The sequence below is a fragment of the Elephas maximus genome, chromosome 16 (genome assembly GCF_024166365.1).
Source record: "Elephas maximus indicus isolate mEleMax1 chromosome 16, mEleMax1 primary haplotype, whole genome shotgun sequence".
In the NCBI taxonomy this organism is placed as follows: Eukaryota; Metazoa; Chordata; class Mammalia; order Proboscidea; family Elephantidae; genus Elephas; species Elephas maximus.
In genome coordinates this window covers 374,878-395,968 of record NC_064834.1, presented here as the reverse complement: position 1 = coordinate 395,968, position 21,091 = coordinate 374,878, and the positions used below count along the sequence as shown (strand labels likewise).

At 48.3% G+C, this 21,091-nt stretch overlaps 1 protein-coding gene across 1 annotated transcript; it reads left to right on the top strand.

The window, feature by feature from the left end:
* Positions 1–1,490: 1,490 nt before the first annotated feature.
* On the top strand, positions 1,491–6,051 carry GDF2 (growth differentiation factor 2). Its single transcript, XM_049854944.1, has 2 exons — positions 1,491–1,836; positions 5,117–6,051. Exons 1-2 carry the CDS (start codon positions 1,491–1,493, stop codon positions 6,049–6,051), a joined length of 1,281 nt encoding a protein of 426 aa, XP_049710901.1.
* The last annotated feature ends 15,040 nt before the right edge of the window (positions 6,052–21,091 follow it).

Here is a 21,091-nt window from a genome sequence, read left to right as displayed (position 1 = left end):
CTAGGGGCAGGAGAAAAGCTGGGTACTTGTGCAAGGTCCCTGACTGCAAGCCCCGCCTGCCAGAGCTGCTCCTGAACCTTCCTGAACCTGATCAGCCCATTGCACCCTCTCCCCAGGAGCCCCTCCAGCCTGGAACAGCTTCATTTCCAAATGCTCCCCAGAGTAAACCACCAAATGCGCCAGCGTTTTGCTCATTCTTCACTTTGGTCAAAGGTGCGCGTGAAGAAAATGGGCATTGTGAGTATGGGTGCTACTGCCCTTAAGTGCTGCTGCCCTGGGCTTGTGGCCCCTACACGGACCATGTTTTCCAGCCGCCTCGGGCCAGAAAGCCTGCCAGGGCCACTGGAACAAGGCCTTCTCCAGGGCATGCACCAGCCCCAGAGCTGCAAGTCTGAACTCACCTCTACCCATCCCCCCCGCCTACCCAGAGTGTACTCTTCTCCCTGGGCCCCACCCCACTGGCACCACTGAACCCTTTTCGGCCAGCACCATCAGACCACAGAGAGTGTGTGGGGCTCCTATAGAGCAGACCTGGGAAGCATCGACTCCCTCCTACAGCTCCGAGCTCAGTCAGACCCAGGGGCAGAGTGGGGCAGCCGGGCACGCCAGCCAACCTGCTGTGGCTTACTGCATCCCCTGTGCTAACCGCCATGGCATTTTAGGCACATCGACTTTTTTAAGTTCCTACACCTATCATCTCAAATAAGTATTATGAGCCCCGATTTCCACGTGAGGAAATGAAGCCTGAAGAGATGGCATGGCTTGATGAAGGACACACTTAGGCAAGTAAGTGAGAGCACAGGGGTTTGAACCCCTGTCTAGGCTGGCTCCCAGGCCTTCACCGCCACACCTGGTCTCTGAAGCTCAAGAACTTGTCTTACAAGTGAGAAACTGGGGCAGGGAGCCTCTGAGCTCATGGGACGGAATCTGGTTCCGCAGAAGTAGGCCGCTTCCTAACACCTATGCTGTCTCTCCCAGCGTGCCAGAGGTCTCCTGGGTGTTTTGGTTTCTTAGTCTGAAGGACTTTTTGGTATTGTTTGCTCCCTGTATTCTTTAAGTTTCCATGGCCCAGGAGATGGAGCATATGTCACCCCCATCTCAAGATTCTTGTGGATTGAGCTGGCGAGGAAATGAGCATGAATCCTAATTGGGGGGGCAATGACCCCGCGGAGAATGTGGATGCTTGCAGTATGCACTGTCCTTCCCACCAGCCTTCCGCGTTTGTCAGATGTTTACAGAGCCTTCATTAACGGAGAGCTTCGTTAGATAAGGGGTCGAGCGTGGCATTGGGGGCAGATAAGTACAAGTGGAGGACACTGGGGCTGACAGCAATGAGAGCCTGGGACTAACTAGGGCCAGCTGCCTCCAGAGCACTGCAACAGCAGGAAGATGCAGGGCCACTCCCCCAGGGCTCCTCCCTGCGCCCGCTAACCCACCACTGGCCCCCAGCCCGCAGTCCCTAGCCCGGTGAGCGCCTTCGCCTTCCCAAGATGTGCCCCGGGGCTCTGTGGGTAACCGTGCCCCTGCTGTCCCTCTTGGCCTGCTCTGTGAGAGCAAAGCCACTGGGGACCTGGGGACGTGCATCTGCTGGAGGCAATGCCCACAGCTTGCTAGGGGAGCCCCAAGGGGACCGGGACGAGGGTGCCTTCGACCTGAAGATGTTCCTGGAGAACATGAAAGTGGATCTCCTGCGCAGCCTCAACCTGAGCAGTGTCCCTTCCCAAAACAAAACCAGAGGGGACCCGCCGCAGTACATGATCGACCTGTACAACAGGTACATCAGTGACAAGTCGTCCACCCCGGCCTCCAACATCGTGCGGAGCTTCAATGTGGAAGGTAGTGTCGGCTCACCCTGGGGTGCTCTGGGGAGGGACTCGTGGGTCCACAGTGGCACTATCCACTATGGTGGCCACTAGCCATACGAGGCTATTTAGGTTCAAATTTAAGCTAACTAAAGTTAAATGAAATTTAGAATTTAGTTCCTTCATTGCACTAGCAATAGTCCAAGTGCTCAGTGGTTATGTGTGACTTGTGGCTATCGTATAGGAAGTGTAGATTATAGTACATTGCCATCAATGCAGAGAGTTCTGTTGCATGGTACTGCTCTAGCGTATTCTCCTTTCTAGGGCCAGTGCCACAGTTAACACAGTAGGTACTCAGGGAATGTCAGCTCCCTTTCTTTGGTTCTGTCCGTCCTCTTCCTCCCTCTTCCCTCCTCTTACTCCCTCCTCCTTCCCCTTTTTCCCTTTTCCCTCTTCCCTTCCTAACTCTAAATAGAAACACCTTCCTCCCTCACCCGCTCCCCTCCTCCCTTTTCCCCTTCCCTTCCTCCCTCTACTCTTTTCTTCCTCCCTCTACCCTTTTCTTCCTCCCTCTCCCCTTCCGCTCCTCCCTCTCCCTTCCCGTCCTCCCTTTTCCCTTTCTTTTCTCTCGTTTCCTTTCCCTTCCCTTCCTTTCTCCCCCTCCCTTCCAACGTCTCCCTTCCTCCCTCTCCCCTCCCCTCATTCTTCTCCCTCCCTCCCTGTCCCTCTCCCTTCCTCCCTCTCCCTTCTCCCTCTCTCCCTCCCTTCCTTTTCTCCCCTCCCCTTCTCTTCCTCCTTCTCCCCCTCCCCTCCTCTTCTACCCCTCTCCTCCTCCCTTTCCCCCTCTCTTCCTCCCCCTCCTCCTCCCTTCCTCCTTCTCCCCCTCCCTTCCTTCCTCTCCCCTTCCTTTTTCTTTCTCCCCTCCCCTCCTCCCTCTCCCCCTCCCCCTTCCTCCCCACCTTCCTTTGTCTTTCTCCCCTCCCCTCCTCCCTCTCCCCCTACCTTCCTTTGTCTTTCTCCCCTCCCCTCCTCAATCTCCCCCTCCCCTCCTCCCTCGCCCCTCCCTTCCTTTCTCCCCCTCCCCCTCCCTCCCCTCCCCTCCCTTCCCCCTTCCCCTCTTCCTCCTCCCTTTCCCTTCCTCCCTCTCCCTCCCTTTTCTCTTTCTTCCCTCCTTTTCACCCCTTTCCTCCCTTTCACCCCCTTCCTTGCCTGTCCTATTCCTGCTTAGAAACAGAAATTTGTTTAACCCTTTACTAATTGGTATGTTTTCAGACTTTGGAAGAATCTTTATTTCTCTCTTATTAAAAGATTTTTTAAATTCAGATAAAATCCTTTCTGAGACAATCTTTGAAGAACTTAAATATTTTTTAAATAATTTTCCTGATTAAGGAGAACTAGAAAATGACACACACACAAGGCCTGTATCTGTTACCTCAAGTCAGCGTCACACAGGCACACACACACAAAAACCATTGCCGTTCAGTAGATTCTGACCTACAGGACAGAGTAGATCTGCCACAAGGAATGGCTGGTGGATTCAAACTGCCGACCTTTTCTGTTAGCAGTCAAGCTCTTAACCACCGCACCACCAGGGCTTCTAGCCTCACACACACACACAAAAAACTCACAAAGGTAGGGTAAAATGATTTTCTGAAGGAGGGCTCTAAAGCTTGCATTTGCTGGAGTAGCTTACCTAAGGTCACATACTGGTTAAGTGGCTGGATTCTGACCCAGGCTTTCCCCTCTGCTAAGTCTCCCTCTGAGCTGTCAGGAGCACAGGGCCTCACCCCTCCTGGACTTGGAACCTGGGTGCCATGGCAGCACTTATTGTAAATAATTAATATTCAGCCCTCAGAGCATATGATTCCTTTAGAGGGTGCTGTAGTCAGGATGCAGGCCAAGGGGGCCAGGTTTTCTAATTGTCTGGAAGAAGAACAGTCGACAGGTCCCCAGATGCTGCCAGCACAGAGTGCACGTCTGTCACCTCTGCTTTAGGGGAAGGCTAGGCTTCTTTGGCTGGGCCTGAATCCCCAAATCCTAAAATTCTGTGAGTGCAGCCTTTTGGAGCCACCTAGTGGTCCCAAGGCCACACGTGCAAGTCCAGCAAGCGCAGGATCAGACCCCAGCACAGTCTGGGCCAGCACTCTTGTGGGTGCATATTCTGCTTCCCTCCACAGACGCCAGGGTGCCTCTGGGGGCGGTGGGGTGGGGAGCACTCAGAGTGGGGTGCTTGTTTTCCATGTGTCCAACTGCCATCCCAAAGCCGTTTTTAAGGCTTGCCACAGCAAAGGCACGTCAGGTCATTAACGTAATGTTCATAGACCCCCCACTCATATTATTCGAACATTCAACAGCTCAGTGTGTGGACCTCAGTGGTGTGTCTACTCCTAAGTGAAAGGCTACATGCTTTGGGAGAGGTAGGGGTACATGTCAGCCTGGAGAGGAGGTGGGGAGGAGACAGAACTACCCATTGTGCTCTGTTGTTAGCCACGTACAGTGTTTGGTAAGTCTTACATGCTGTCTTATCGGAGCTTCATACCAGCCCTGTGAGGCAGGTAGAATAAGCCCATTATACAGATAGGTAAACTGAGACTTAGAAAGGTTTCAGACTTCTCCAAGGAGAAGCTCTATTTTTGCCTGAAATGACAAAGCAGTTGAGGTCAGTATTTTTTTCCCCTCAAAACACTAAAAAAACATGAACTTTCGCTTTGCTTGGAAGATACTGTCCCAGATGATTGCCAAACTGTTTTAGGTGCTAAAATATTTAGCTTTGTCTTAATGTTGGAATTTCAAAGACCTTTCCCAGGATCTCTCCTTTAAATCACACACTCACGATCTTCCCTCCAGGACTGATAGTGTGTGTTTTTTTGTTTTGTTTTGCTTTTAACTGAGGATACTTAACTAGATGTGTGCACTTTGTTAAATGCTCTGAACCCCAGTTTCTCCATCTGTAAAACTGGAGTAATGATTAAATCCTTCGAAGGCTAGTGTGAAGATTAAAGTGAAACGGATTATGCAAAGCTCCACGTGTAACGCCTGGCACATAGTAAATGGTCATAAACAGTAGGAAATGTCAACCCCGACTCAAGGCATCTCCCACCTCTGCTTTTTCTTGGAAGACCTTAAATGTGTTTTTCAAAATACTCTTCTATCTTTAGGGCTTAAATGAAACCAAATAGAAATTTAATAAAGACAAAAAAAAAAAAATGTCATGCTGGCTTCCCATTCATGCAAATCATGAAATTCGGCTTAGTGTCATGACATGACAGTGGACCCTCCCAGGAGATGTCCATCACCATATGTTTGCATTTCAGATGCTGTCTCTATAACCACCACAGAAGACTTCCCCTTTCAGAAGCACATCTTGCTCTTCAACATCTCCATCCCCAGGCACGAGCTGATCACCAGGGCCGAGCTCCGACTCTACATCTCTTGTCAAAACCACAAGGACTCCGCTCATGAGCTGAAAGGAAGCATGGCCATTTATGATGTTCTGGATGGAGCAGATTCCTGGGATTGTTCTGCAGGGGCCAAGACATTCCTTGTATCCAAGGACATTCGAGATGAGGGCTGGGAGACCTTTGAGGTCTCCAGTGCAGTGAAGCGGTGGGTCAAGGCAGACTCCACCAAGAGCAAAAATAAACTGGAAGTAATTGTGGAGAGTCACAGGAAGGGCTGTGACAAGCTGGACATCAATGTCCCTCCAGGTTCCAAAAGCCTGCCCTTCTTCGTCGTCTTCTCCAATGACCGCAGCAATGGGACCAAGGAGACCAGGCTAGAGCTCAGGGAAATGATCAGTCATGAGCAGGAGAGTGTGCTCAAGAAGTTGTCCAAGAGCAGCCCATTGGAAGGAGACGAGGCGGAGGAAATGGACCACCACGTGGCCACAGGATCTTCTTTAACCAGACGGAAAAGAAGCACCGGGGCCAGCAACCACTGTCAGAAGACCTCACTGCGAGTGAACTTCGAGGACATTGGCTGGGACAGCTGGATCATCGCGCCCAAGGAGTATGACGCATACGAGTGTAAAGGCGGGTGCTTCTTCCCCCTTGCTGATGATGTGACCCCAACGAAGCACGCCATCGTGCAGACTTTGGTGCATCTCAAGTTCCCCATGAAGGTTGGTAAGGCCTGCTGTGTACCCACCAAACTGAGCCCTATCTCCATTCTCTACAAGGATGACATGGGGGTCCCCACCCTGAAGTACCACTATGAAGGGATGAGCGTGGCAGAGTGTGGGTGCAGGTAGTGCCTGCCCATGCCATACAACATTCTGGAAGGGTTTTGTTTGGGGTAGGGTGAGGGGAAGCAGGAGAGGGGAGGGGGTTTCTAATGAAACTGATAGGGACTAGGTCAATCTGCATGCCGGCCTGGAGAAGGAAAGGGAGTGCCACATCTTCAAGGTGAGGTTTGGTTTCCTTGTCATGGCCCCCATCCAAAGCACACGCTACTGGTTGCAAGTGCAGGGGAAGGAGATGGTAAGTGGATGTGGGGGTTTGAGGAGAAGAGAAAAGTCTGGAAGGCTTGTTGGGGTAGGAGGGGAGATAATGAAAATGGGACAAGGGAAAACAACCCAGAGTCAGCAGAAAATTTAGCAGAAATAAGCCAGAAGAGTATGACAGCTGACACACAGAGATTTAAGGAAATTAAAGTGGTTGAGGAGGAATGGGGCAGAATCCAGTAACCTCAGGGAGTGAAGGAGAAAGAAATGGATATATGCTCTACACACATCATTTTATGTATTTCCCACAACCCAGTGAGTTTGGCATTATAACCTCCAGTTTACAGATGCAGAAACCAAGACTCAGACAGGTTAAGTTCGTCTGTGGCATGATTTCAACCCCGGTCTGCTGGACTACAAAGCCCAGGACCTGCCCAAGTGCGCCATCACAGTTCAACATGCCACTTTGTTGCTAAAGAACTATTCAGCATTTGGAGGCAGGACTGTTGAGACAGAGTAGGGCTGAGACCCAATCCTTACGCACCAGGGAATATTCTGACTTCAGGGTTCCTATGCTGATGTAGTAGTTAAATGTTTTTCATATCAACAGCCCCAAACACCAACTGCAGGATGAAAGAGTCCAAGGCCATAGTATATGTTGTGGCTGGAGTGATGCTGACCCACTGGCATTGTGCTTTTATGACCAGCGGCTCACAGGGGCTCCCCTGCGTCCCAGGGGACACCCACTGTTCATGGACTTGAGGGGAGAGGCACAACTTATCCTGAGAGATTGGCAGCCTACAGGGGGCACCTCTGTAGCTCCTTACCCAGCATAACAAGCTCAGCCAGGAAATGAACCCTGAGCTTCCCCCCTGCAACAACTCAAAGAGGCTATAGGGACTGGATTGGGATTTGTTGGAATAAACATGTGGAAGTCATCTTGCTCTTGGTATTTGCAATATCACTACTTTCACTCCTTGGTGAGATGTACTCAAGTGATAAGATGTTTAGCCTTCCTGAGTGAGGGCTCTCTGGCTTCCAAAGACCTCTCATCTTTATTGGCTACAACCTCTTCTACCTGCATTTGTGGGGTTTCTTGAGTAACTCTTCAAAACATCTGCTCCAGACCCTGTCCTAGGCTTGTGCCATGGGACCAGGGAGGGCAGTGCTTCCATTCCCTCTGGGTTTCATCCTCTCCTCTGACTCTTGTGGCCACACATGAGATGGAATGGAGTGAGGAAAACTCTGGTGAAGACTCCATCCCATGCCCCTTCTGACTGCTGGCTAGAGGAGGCTTCGAGAGACCTGGGCCATTTCTGCTGGTTGAAGCTCCCTGTACATATATATATTTAAACGGTTTGTGTTAAATTGTTACACTGAACCAGCAAACAATTTCAACACAAAAATACAACAGAACATTACTGTTTAATTAGTGGGGTTACAGAAACTATCAGTTCATGGTGCATGCTAGGCAACATGGTACAACAATGTGTTTCAAACAGAAAGTTGGGTGACAAGCCGAGTGTCTTCTCTCAGTCCCATTGCTGTGTCTCTGTGGCTGCACAGAAGTTTCACCTAGTGATAAAGTCCAAAGTCTCACTTTGTGAGACCTGGTTCTAATGTCCTCCAGCCACACACCTACCCCTCCCTATTGGCCTGATCGAGGTGTGTCCTCACCAACACAGCTGCCACATTGCGTAGATGTTTTCGAGAAGGCAATAGCAGCTACCCCTGACTTCCTGACCTCCCACAAGTCAGGGCAGGGGAGGGAGGTTTTCTTCCCCCATCTAATGCGCAGCAGAGCCAGCTGTTAAAGCCTAGGCTCTCACTGAGAGACGCAAATAGGCTTAACCCTCTCCACCTGCCACCAGGGTCTGCATGATGCAGCCTGTGCAGCTCTTCCTGGGCACTCCCACAATGCCCTGCTCAACTGCCAGGCTCTACCCACACACCACCCTCAAGGCTACCTGTGTTCTCAGCCTCGGGATGACTGCTCAGCTGGGCACACCCCCAGTTCCACAACCCAAACCTGACACCATCTCCTCTGGTCTTGGGTACTGATTGTTCCCCGGTCCTGATCTTCATGCCTTTTAGGCATGCTACAGGCTGCCTGGCTTTGGGAACTCGCTGGCCTCTTGTCTTGAGCTGCCTGTGGCACTGTTTAGAGACAAGGTCTTAGTCACTCCCAGAGGGCTGCCATTTCCTGTGGCTCAGGACACATTGATTTGGACAACTGTGCGAGAATAGGGCCTGCAAGAAGAGATCACAGAGCTTTTCTCTGGCTAACATTTCACGGGGTTCTTCTTTACATCCAATCTGCCAGAACTTGTTCACCCACAGCTAGAGCAAGAGAGCACAAGGTCTCCATCCCCTGTGTCTTAGGCTGGGTTCTTTAGAGAAGCAAGTGAGGCGTATATATGTAATAGAGAGAGAGATTTATCTCAAGGAAATGGCTCACGGGGTTTTAGAAGCTGGCAAGTCCCAAGTCCATGAGAATGGGTCAGGCATCAGGTGTCAGGCATCAGGGTGGGAGCTTCTGCTGATTCATGTAGCTGCAGGTGCTGACAAACCCAAGACCCACAGGTGAAACACCAGGCTGCTGACTCACAGCTGCAAAGACTGACAAATCCAAAATCAGCAGGTAAGATGGCAGGCTGCTGGCCCAAGTCCCAGGAACTGGAGATCAGATGCTAACAAGCCAAAGGCAGGATTCAGAACAGAGCAAAAACCAGTGTGCTTTGTCTGTATTGGATGCAGGCCATACCCCGAATGAGACTCCCTTTCAACTGATTGGCCACTCATAGCAGATCTCACCAAGGAGGTGATTACATTATATGATATCTCATTGTGGGAGTGATTACATCATTATACAACCGCCAAACTACATCAAACCACTGAGAATCACAGCCCAGCCAAGCTGACGTACAACCTTAACAATCACACTCTGAAATCTTCCTTACAAGGTCTACTAGCCCTTTGCCTAATGACCTCCACATTTATACTGTCTTTAATGCTGCAGGGTGCTGATATGATCGCTGTCACATATATGAAGAAGTTGCAGCCTAGAAAAGCAAAGGGACCCAGTTGCACGGTGAGCTGGCAGCGGCAAGCTGTTTTCTGCCCCTCATTGCGACCTACCCTCTGGGCCAGGGACAGGGGGAGACCACCTTCCCCTACAGAGAGACTCAGAGATGCCCAGCAGAAAGTACCAAGCAGACGTCAAGAGAGAGGCAGAGAGACAGTGAGATGAGGAAGTAGGGAGAGAAGGAGAGGAGGATAGAGAGGTGAGAGAGCAGGGGGGAAGCCTATCATCCCTGGGCTCAGCACTTGCCCTCAGTGCATTTTTATCCCCACTTTTGCAAAGAGCATAACAGAGACTCTCAGAGGCCTCACACTTAGCTCAAGCTGTAAGCCAGGAACTCCTGGAGCCTGAGCTTGAACCCTAGCTCACACCTCCAAGCCCACATTTTCCTTGTTGTACCTCCTGCTGTCCTGATGCCTTTCTCAAGGTCAGGCCAAGGTCACACTGGCGGGAAGTGTCAAAGCCTGTGTGGCATCCCCCCCCACCCCCACGCTCAGTATCTAGGGGCACAGGTCTCAGAGAGGCAGGAGGCAGAGGACCCAGGACATCCCTCTGAGGCTGCCTGTCCAGGGCCACGGGGTTGAGCCTGCTGATCTACAAAGAGTCACCCAAACTCACCATTTCTGGGGAGAATTGATAAAGTGCAATATGTCCTTCATCCCACTTCCCCAATTCAGGACAACAAGCCCCCACTGTCAGGGCCTGTGTGAAGTGCTGGACACAGAGCAGTTGACTCACTGGCTGCAAAGACACTCCCCAGAAAGCCCTAGCCCATCTGCTTTCGGACAGCCCACATGCTTACAAATTAGGTCATGGACTACCTGTTGGTCTTGCCACTTGGTGGTCCCCCCTCCTGCTGCAGCCCCTCCAGTCCCACAGAGACACTGGGCACTGCTCCCCAGTGGGCACTGCTTCCCCTGGTCTCTGCTCTTCCCTGGGCAATCCACTTTTCTGGATGCTGTCCTCTCCTGAGGCAGCATCCTCTGTGAAGCTGGATGATTCTAGAGTGTTAATTGCTGGAGAAAAAGATATAGGACACCCCTGGACTCTTGGAGTTGTGCTCTGTTAACAGGGTCACAGAACATGGTGGCCTATTCCAGAATTCTATCAGAAATGGGGTAGGGGTGGAAATCACTGAGTCAATTTTTTCTGGCAGTCTTTTTTTTTTCCAAGCCTGACTTAATTACCATATGGGATAGGCCAGCTCCTGTGACAGTAGCAGGAGGCCCCTAAAGACTCAGCAGCTCTCTTTCTCTATGCTTGAAGGCTTTGGTTCCCTCTCGAGCTTGTCTGACTAGCTCACTAAGTCCTGCTCGCCCTCACCAGGCTCCCCTCCACCCTGCTCCCCTCCACCATGCTCCCCCCACCCTGCTCCCTGGAGCTGGGAAATTTCTAGAATGCACACACCGCTGACTTCTTAGGCCCCACCCTTGGTTGAATACTCTGCTGTTGATATTCTTAATAATTCTCAGACAGAGGGTTGGCATTTTCAGGCTGCACTGGGCCCTGCAATTTACGCCGCTGGTGCTGAATGCATGTGTGTGGTTGCATCTTGGTGTCTCTGGAGGCCTTTTCCTCTGGTGAGGCAGGGAATCTGAGTTTTGCTGCAGTTTATTGAAGACTGTGGGGTGCTTGCTGGAATCTAAAAGGAAGGAGGAGCCCTGTCCTGTCATCACTGGGGCATGCCCAGAAGCTCAGGCATCTCTCAGGTGTGAGCCCAGTGCCCTGTAGCCATTTAGTGCTCAGACACAGGCCTATGACATCCATATGGCAGCTTCTTGAGGGGAGCCCATGTTCCTGGGAAAGTCAGTAGCAGCTCAGATTATCAAGGAGGCCAAAGCTGCTGTGCTTCCTTCCCAACTCTTCCCCAGGCTTGTCTTTAACCAGGATACCTGAGGAGGTGGTGCACATGGCAGGCACACAACCAGCACAGGTTACTTCCTTGAATCAATTGGAACAATCTTTTTAGAACGTCTTTTCATGTTCAAATCATAGAATCTAAGCTTTGAGGCAGAACACCCCAATCCGGGCAGAAATTGGCACACCATTTTCCTAGGCTTTCCTTGGACACTTCTCATAGCAGAAGATCACCATTAGAAAGGTGTTCCCAAGCCTGAACCAAGGTCTACATTCCTACAGCTTTATCCAGCAATCTTTGGCTCCAACTTGAGAGTCCTCTTCATTCCCAGGAAGCCCAGCACATACACAGCCAACTGGTGGAGGCTCTCAGGGATCACTGCTCCTCCAGTGTCCACCAGTGCATGGCATACAGGGGACCAGGAAGCCTTCTCCAGTCTGGGTCAGATGAAAAGAATAGGGCACTGAAGTATTGCTCATAAAAGCCAAATTCACCCTGTACGGTGTTTAAATATCCACCTGCTTTTTTATGAAAGGATGAAGACCACAGGTAATTGTTTGTTTTTTTTTAATAGGGTCCATATATTTGGCAAAGTAAAACATTGGCCACTCTGTGTATGTCCTCGGAATGCTTTTTGAACCCATTGCCATCAAGCTGATTCCAACTCATAGTGACCCTATAAGACAGAGTAGAAACTCTTCCATAGGGTTTCCAAGGAGCAACTGGTGGATTCGAACTACTGACCTTTTGGTTAGCCGCCAAATGTTTAACCACTCCGCCACTGGGGCTCCTTGAACTATTAGAGGTTTACAAAATCCCAACACCTCAGCTACTCCTAGCCTTGGTCTCCTCCTGCTGCCCTGGAAGCCCTCAGCAGGCACCACACAGCCAGATGCGCTTATGAATTCTACCACATCTGCGAAGTAAACCAGCCTCACCCAACCCCTACCCAGCACCTGTCAATCTCTGGGTGGAGCTGCAGCCCTTTGGTCTCTCAGGCCTAGCCCCTGACCCACTATGCTTCCCTGCTCTGGTCCTCCTCCTCCCTGCTTGGCAAACCTTTGGCTTTGTACACCAGCACCCAATACCTACCCACTGCAGATCTGGGCATGACGAACATTTGTTTGTTCCTCTCTGACTTTGACCTTGGTACTTAATTTCAGATATGTCTTCTCTCACGGCCAGGGATGTCCCGTCATCTGCCGCACACTATGGGACCTGTCCCACCTTGCCCACCTTCCTGCTTAGAATCTCTGCCAAGGAGGGAAGCAGACAGGGCCTACTGTGTCCAAAACACAAAGTAAAGAATCCCATATAATGAGATGCCAACATTCGGGCCAGCCCAAAGGAGCCCTGGCCCCTTGCTTCAATTTGGGATAAATTGAAGTGCCTTTCCAGCTCCAGAGCCCCCCTTGGAATTGGCTGAAGCCCTATTGCAGCCGTATCACATTCAACTTCTCCCTCTGTTCAGCCCAGCATCTTCCCTCCTCTATAGGTTTGGTCCCTGGAATACTCCGAGTGTATGCCCTACTCATCAATCCTTTCTCAGTCTGCTTCCCCAGGGAACAGCCCTGTGACAGACCTAAGTACCTGTCAGTAGGGGAATAGCTAAATGAAGGGTGATACATACATCTGGTAGAATAACGTAGAAGCAATTGAACAAAGAACCCAGGTCTGTGTGCACCAGCATGGCTAGATGCCAAAAATATCACACTGAGTGGAAAAAGCAAGTTTCAGAATGAAATGTTACCATATTTACATGAATAAAAACACACAAGATATCCATATATATTTAGGGGTATGTTTATGCATAAAGAAATTGTTTGTAACAGGACTAGGAGGACATACAGCAAACCCATGACAGTAGTTCCATCTGGAGGGCAGGAAGGTGAAGAATGTCACAAAGGAGTTTTGTTTTATCTGTGATGGTCTTTTATTTTTACTTCTGTGATTAAAAAAAAAAAATACACAGGAACAAGAATGGAATTGAATAAACTGGTGTTGAGAGTGGTTGGTTCTGGAAAATTAAAATATAGGTGATGACTTTTAGGGCTAATTTTTAATATTTTTCAATATTTCAGAAATAAAGAGACAAAGAAAACACTCCTGTAGTCATCACCTTCTCTTGGAAGAGAGCCTATGAACAGGCAGAGGACCCAGCTGTAACTGGGGCATCCCCAGTGTGGCCCAATCTGGTGGGAGGCTTGTGCAGACTCAACCTCTCCTCTCTTTAAGGTCTGCAAGTCCTGGTGCCTCCAGCTTTCTCATAACAAATATTCCACTTGGTGCTTTCCCAACTTCTGAAGACTAGGCCTTAAAAAGGCCTTCATTTTCCTAATTATTATGGGTGAAATTGTGTCCCCCCAAAAGAAATGTGGAAGTTCTAACTTCTGTACCTGTAAAGGTGACCCTTTCTCTTAGAAATCATTGACCAACACTACTGATTATGTGAAGAACTGCGGGCAGATGAATGCAATGCACAGAAACAGCTGAAATCAGTAGAGGGTGAGAATAAAATGAAGAGCGTGTATCCCAACATGCCATCCAAATCCTAAGCAAGCAACAGCACATCTGTCCCACTGGAGGAGCCACGGGGAACACATAAACCTATAAAACCAGTTGCTGTCACCTCGACTGCAACTCATGGAGATCCTCTGTATGTCAGAGTAGAGCTGTGCTCCACAGGCCTTTCTTCTGAGGTGCCTCTGGGTGGACTTGAACCTCCAACTTTTTGGTTATCATCCTAATGAGTTAACTAATTGTACTGCTGGAACAACTCCTGGAGACAGCATATTAAAAAAAACAAACAAAACAAAAAGATTGCCATTGAGTTGGTTCCAATTCATGACAATCCTGTGTGTTATAGACAAGAACAACTTCATAGGGTTTTCTTGGCTGTAATCTTAACAGAAGCAGATCACCAGGTCTTTCTTCCACAGTGCTGTTGGGTGGGTTTGAACTGCCAACCTTTAGGTTGGTATTGTTGTTATTGTGTGCTTTCGAGTCAATTACAACGCATAGCAACCCTACAGGACAAAGTAGAACTGCCCCACAGGGTTTCCAAGGTTGTAATCTCTACAGAAGCAGATTGTCACATCTTTTCCCATGGAGCAGCTGGTGGATTTGAACTGCCAACCTCTCAGTTAGCAGCTGAGCACTTAACCACTGCACCACCTGAGCTTCTTTTTAGGTTGATAGCTGAGTGAAACCATTTGGGATGCTCAGGACCACATACCAGCCCAGAATCCCCTAGTGGAAGAACCCTGGGGGAGCTCTGACCTCCACAGTGTCTCCAGTGGTATTCACAAAGTCTTCTTAATATCCAGCATAGATTATACACAACGTGGTAGCTACATTGGGAAAAAGGTAACCAGTAATCAATTGTCGTTGAGTTGATTACGACTCAGGGTGACCTCATGTGTATCAAAGCAGAAATGTGCTCCGTAGGGCTTCCAATGGCTGATTTTTTAGAAGTAAATCACCAGGCTTTTCTTTCAAGGCACCTCTTGGTGGACACCAACTTCCAACCTTTTTGTTAGCAGTGAGCACTTAACTATTTATACCACCCAAGGACTCTGGAAAAAAAAAATAGTGACCTAAAATGCCAACACAGGCAGAAGGAAAGCTACCTCTCAAGCCCACTAAAGCAGGGTCCCATGTTAGAAATTATGTTTCCTGCCAGACCACCTAGGGAGTGCATGTCCATAACACTGGTGGTCCAAAGTCACCATGAAGACCCACAGAGCATTTTTCCTTTGCGTTCCTTATTTCACATAATTTGCTCACCAGATCTGCAAAAATCCTATCTCAATGTAGGCTTCACGATGACCTTTGTTCTTATTAATTGTTCCTATACTGTTATGAGGGTAGAATGTGAGCTGCTCTTAAATTATTAACTTTACACATTGTCTTTTCCTCTCTTTTTTGTTTGCAATAAACTAAATTTCTTGGTTCAGACTTAAATAAAAACAATAGTAAATAATAATAATAATAATAAAAGATATGGGATTTAGAGGAGACAGATGGCATCACCAAGGAGACAATCAGGACTGAGGGAGGACAGAAAGGCGGGAAGCGTCTCCTCAAGAGACACAAGGGGCCATTCGACCCCATAACGTTGGTGAGGAATAGGGTATATGGGCTATTGAGATCATCTAGTAGCCCCTCAGGCCTGGCCCAGCCCTATTCCCTGGCCTGGTAGCTTGTGTAGATCAGCTACCTGGTTGTTCTCAGGCTCAGAGCCTGTTTGTGATGCTGTGTGTGCTCCCTGAGCAGTGAGCATGTGCCTCCTACCAGAGGGGAGAGCCACAGGGCAGTCCTAGCCCACCATTCCTCCTCAGCTGCAACCAGTCCTTGAAATGAAGGCTCCTTGTAGAGGCAGACCCTAGATCTTGAAGCAAGATTCAGTTAGTACATATGGAGAGAAGGCCATGGTCAGCTCCAAAGTGACAGGCAGAAATCTAACAGCTAAAAAATGATGCCCAAATTCCCAACTACCACAGCCACAAAATCTCCACTTTGTCGCTGCTATGTTCAGCCCACAACTCATCTGGTCTTTGGTCACTAGTGTTCAATGCGTCAAATCTATTCTTGACATGGTCTCTAAATTCAGGTGGGATATACTCAAGGTCATATTTTGGATCTTGTGGACTTGCTCTGATTTTCTTTACTTTCAGCTGGAACTTGCATATGAGCAATTGATGGACTGTTCCACAGTCAGCCTCTGGCCTTGTTCCGACTGATGATATTGAGCTTTTCCATCATCTCTTTCCACAGATGTAGTCAATTTGATTTCTGTGTGTTCCATCTGGCGAGGTCCATGCGCATAGTCACCGTTTATGTTGGTGAAAGAAGGTATCTGCAATGAAGAAGCTGTTGGTCTCGCAAAATTCTATCATTCCATCTCTCACATTCTTTCTGTCACCAAGGCCATATTCTCCAACTACGGATCCTTCTTCTTTGTTTCCAACTTTCGCATTCCAATCGCCAGTAATTATCAATGCATCTTCATTGCATGTTTGATCAATTTCAGACTGCAGCAGCTGATAAAAATCTTCTATTTCTTCATCTTTGGCCCCAGTGGTTGGTGCGTAAATTTGAATAATAGTCATATTAACTGGTCTTCCTTGTAGACGTATGGATATTATCCTATCACTGACACTGCTGTACTTCAGGATAGATCTTGAAATGTTCTTTTTGATGATGAATGCAACACCATTCCTCTTCAAGTTGTCATTCCCAGCATAGTAAGCTACATGACTGTCTGATTCAAAATGGCCAATACCAGTCCATTTCAGCTCACTAATGCCTAGGATATCAATGTTTATGCATTCCATTTCATTTTTGACGATTTCCAGTTTTCCTAGATTCATACTTTGTACATTCCAGGTTCCGACTATTAATGGATGTTTGCAGCTGTTTCTTCTCATTTTGAGTCGTGCCACATCAGCAAATGAAGGTCCCGGAAGCTTTACTCCGCCCACGTCATTAAGGTTACTCTACTTTGAGGAGGCAGTTCTTCCCCAGTCATCTTTTGAGTGCCTTCCAACCTGGGGGGCTTATCTTCCAGCACTATATCAGACAATGTTCCGCTGCTATTCATAAGGATTTCACTGGCTAGTGCTTTTCAGAAGTAGACTGCCAGGTCCTTCTTCCTAGTCTGTCTTAGTCTGGAAGCTCAGCTGAAACCTGTCCACCATGGGTGACCCTCCTGGTATCTGAATATCGGTGGCATAGCTTCCAGCATCACAGCAACACACAAGCCCCCACGGTACGACAAATGAGTTGTGGAATGATATCAAGGACAGCATCCATGAAGAAAGCAAGAGGTCACTGAAAAGACAGGAAAGAAAGAAAAGACCAAGATGGTTGTCAGAGGAGACTCTGAAACTTGCTCTGGAATGTTGAGCAGCTAAAGCAAAAGGAAGAATTGATGAAGTAAAAGAACTGAACAGAAGATTTCAAAAGGCCTCTCGAGAAGACAAAGTATTATAATGACATGTGCAAAGAGCTGGAGATGGAAAACCAAAACAGAAGAACACGCTTGGCATTTCTCAAGCTGAAAGAACTGAAGAAAAAATTCAAGCCTCGAGTAGCAATAGTGAAGGATTCCATGGGGAAAATATGAAACAATGCAGGAAGCATCAAAAGAAGACGGAAGGAATACACAGAGTCATTATACCAAAAAGAATTAGTCGATATTCAACCATTTCAAGACATGACATATGATCAGGAACCGATGGTACTGAAGGAAGAAGTCCAAGCTGCTCTGAAGGCATTGGCGAAAAACAAGACTCCAGGAACTGATGGGATATCAATCGAGATGTTTCAACAAACAGATGCAGCACTGGAGGTGCTCACTCATCTATGCCAGAAATATGGAAGACAGCTTCCTGGGCAACTGACTGGAAGAGATCCATATTTATGCCTATTCCCAAGAAAGGTGATCCAACTGAATGTAGAAACTATAGAACAATATCATTAATATCACACACAAGCAAAATTTTGCTGAAGATCATTCAAAAATGGCTGCAGCAGCGTATTGACAGGGAACTACCAGAAATTCAGGCCGGTTTCAGAAGAGGACATGTAACCAGGGATATCATTGCTGATGTCAGATGGATCCTGGCTGAAAGCAGAGAACACCAGAAGGATGTTTACCTGTGTTTTATTGACTATGCAAAGACATTTGACTGTGTGGATCATAACAAACTATGGGTAACATTGAGAAGAATGGGAATTCCAGAACACTTAATTGTGCTCATAAGGAACCTTTACATAGATCAAGAGGCAGTTGTTTGGACAGAACAAGGGGATACTGATTGGTTTAAAGTCAGGAAAGGTGTGTGTCAGAGTTGCTTTCTTTCACCATACCTATTTAATCTGTATGCTGAACAAATAATCCGAGAAGCTGGACTATATGAAGAAGAACGAGGCATCAGGATTGGAGGAAGACTCATTAACAACCTGCATTATGCAGATGACACAACCTTGCTTGCTGAAAGTGAGGAGGACTTGAAGCACTTACTAATGAAGATCAAAGTCCACAGCCTTCGGTATGGATTCCACCTCAACATAAAGAAAACAAAAATCCTCACAACTGGACCAATGAGCAACATCATGATAAATGGAGAAAAGATTGAAGTTGTCAAGGATTTCATTTGACTTGGATCCACAATCAACAGCCATGGAAGCAGCAGTCAAGAAGTCAAATGATGCACTGCATTGGGCAAATCTGCTGCAAAGGACCTCTTCAAAGTGTTGAAGAGCAAAGACGTCACCTTGAAGACTAAGGTGTGCCTGACCCGGGCCATGGTATTTTCAATCACATCATATGCATGTGAAAGCTGGGAAATAAATAAGGAAGACCAAAGAAGAGTTGATGCCTTTGAATTGTGGTGTTGGCAAAGAATATTGAATATACCATGGACTGCCAAAAGAACGAACAAATCTGTCTTGGAAGTGAGGCCAGAATGCTCCTCAGAGGCAAGGATGGCGAGACTGCCGTCTTACGTACTTTGGACATGTTGTCAGGAGGATCAGTCCCTGGAGAAGGACATCATGCTTGGCAGAGTACAGGGTCAGCGTAAAAGAGGAAGACCCTCAACAAGGTGGATTGACACAGTGGCTCCAACAATGAGCTCAAGCATAACGACAATTGTGAGGATGGTGCAGGACCGGGAAGTGTTTCATTCTGTTGTGCATAGGGTCGCTATGAGTTGGAACCGACTTGACGGCACCTAACAACAACATGTTCAGACCTGGGTTCTAGAAACTGCTCTTCATTTTGCCAGCTGTCACTTTAAACAAGTCACTTCCCCTTTCTGAAAGAGTTCGTTATCTGCACATAGGGATAGGACGTTGTGGTGCTTATAACAAACAAAACCAGTAAAAGTGTTTTGCTAATTGTAAACAAAAGCCAGTCACTATCAAGTCAATTCTGACTTGTGGTAATCCCATGTGTGTCAGAGTAAGGCTGTACTCCATCAGGTTTTCAATAGCTGGGGTTTTTGTTGTTGTTGTTACATTGCCAGTCCTTTCTTCCAAGGTGCCTCTGGGTGGACTTGAACCTCCAACCTTTTGGATAGAAAATGCACATATCTGTGTACACACGCACACACGCATATATGTACAAATACATACACACAGCCCAGCAGGAGTTGCCCTTCCATACTGAGTCTGCCCAGCCACTGGATTGAAGCCCTGAATGATTGACTCCTGAGGAGAGAGGGTGACACAGGATATTGTCAAGAGCTAGGGCTAACGCCCCTCCCCTGCCAGAGAGCACCTGCGTGTTGCCTGGCTGACGACTCTGCTCCTCTCCCTTATCACCACTCTTATCCAACATTGTACTGGAAGTCCTAGCTAGAACAATAAGAAAAGAAAGGGAAATAAAGAGCATCCAAACTGATAAAGAAGAAATAAAACTACCCCTATTCACGGACCCAGAGAATCCACAAGAAAGCTACTGGGGGACATCCGGCCAACATGGCACCATAGACAGAAGCTCCGTACCATCCCTCCAAAGCAAAGACCTGAAAAACTAAGTAAAACAGAGACAAACATCATTCCTGGAACCTAAAGTGCCAAATGAAGAGATAGAGAACTCAAGAACCGAATGGGATAAGAAACTGACAGAGGATGGAGAGCAACAAGAGATACGTACTGAGGACCCCATCAGCTAACACAACACGGATCCGCCATCTTGGACTCCTGTTGGGGATTGGCAGACAGGGAGCAGGGGCAAAAGCAGCTTTGTGGAACTCCCAGCAGGAGACAGAGCACCCAGTAACCACCAACACATGCTTTCCCAACCCCCATTCTCTCCCTACTCCTCTACCACTGAGCTTCCTGGCCGGCTGTGGTGGCTCGGCAGGTTAGGGAATGCAGCATTCCCGCTTGGATTCGCCCCACCCACGTTGGAGATCAGCGGACAAGGAGTACAGGAAAGCGGCTTCACGAAGTTCCAAGCAAGAGACAGAGCACCTGGTAACGAGTGATATATGCTTTCCTAGCCCCCTCCCCCGCTTCTTCACTCCCCCTTCAACCGCCTCTGCTTCCCACCAGCCGCAGTCTCTTGGCTGGGAGGCAATTGCTTTGGCCTCAGGCTGCCTGGATTCGCCCTACCCACACTGGCTATGCCCCTGAGCTGGTATTGCTTCTTTCTGTCTTTTTTGGTTTCTTCTGTGCCTCCTACCACCACCCTCTCCTTTCTCTAGAACACCTGGCTCCGTGTGCCATCTTTGCTTCTTCTTGAAAGGCTGTGAAACCACACTGGACTGGTGAACCACTCCCCTGGCCCGAGACACCACACTTGTGGGCTCCCTGGGGCTTTTCTTGCCCTTATTTTGCTTTGTTCTGTTTGTTTATTTCCTTTTTCTTTTTACAGCTTAGGAGACCCTCCTAGCCCGGCCGCACTGCGGCTTAGGAGCCACGCCCCCAATCTGCGCAGGCGCCTAGGTGGGATCCCGGGGCGGGGGGGACATTTCTTTCTTTCTTTTTTTTTTCTCTCTCTCTCTTTTTCCCTTTCTGTCTTCAATTCTCAGTTCTTGTCTCCCTACTCTTACCTTCTTTTCCTGTCTCCTCAATATCTGGTGCTGTGTGACATCTATACCCCTTCTAGCCAGGCTATACCGTGCAGCCTGAGAGTCACTTCCCCTGTCTTAGCCGCCCCACCGGTGGGACTCCAGGACTCCTAGGGGGTTTTCTTTTCCAAATTTTTATCTAGTTATTTTTTTTTTCTTTCTTTTTACCTTTTGCTTTTTTTTTTTTCTTTCTTTTTGATTTTCTCGGTTTCTCATCTCTCTACTCAAATGGCAAGCTCCCTTAGCACTCTTTTCTCTGTCTCTCTTTGCTTGTTTGTTTTTGGCTCCTGTTTTTCTCACTACTCTTTCATAATAGGCTCCACA

Bases quoted from the DNA above. Each gene is read 5' to 3' on its own strand.
- GDF2 (XM_049854944.1), top strand. From the start codon at position 1,491: ATGTGCCCCGGGGCTCTGTGGGTAACCGTGCCCCTGCTGTCCCTCTTG. The intron at 1,837-5,116 runs GTAGTGTCGGCT...TTTGCATTTCAG, and splicing joins GCGGAGCTTCAATGTGGAAG to ATGCTGTCTCTATAACCACC.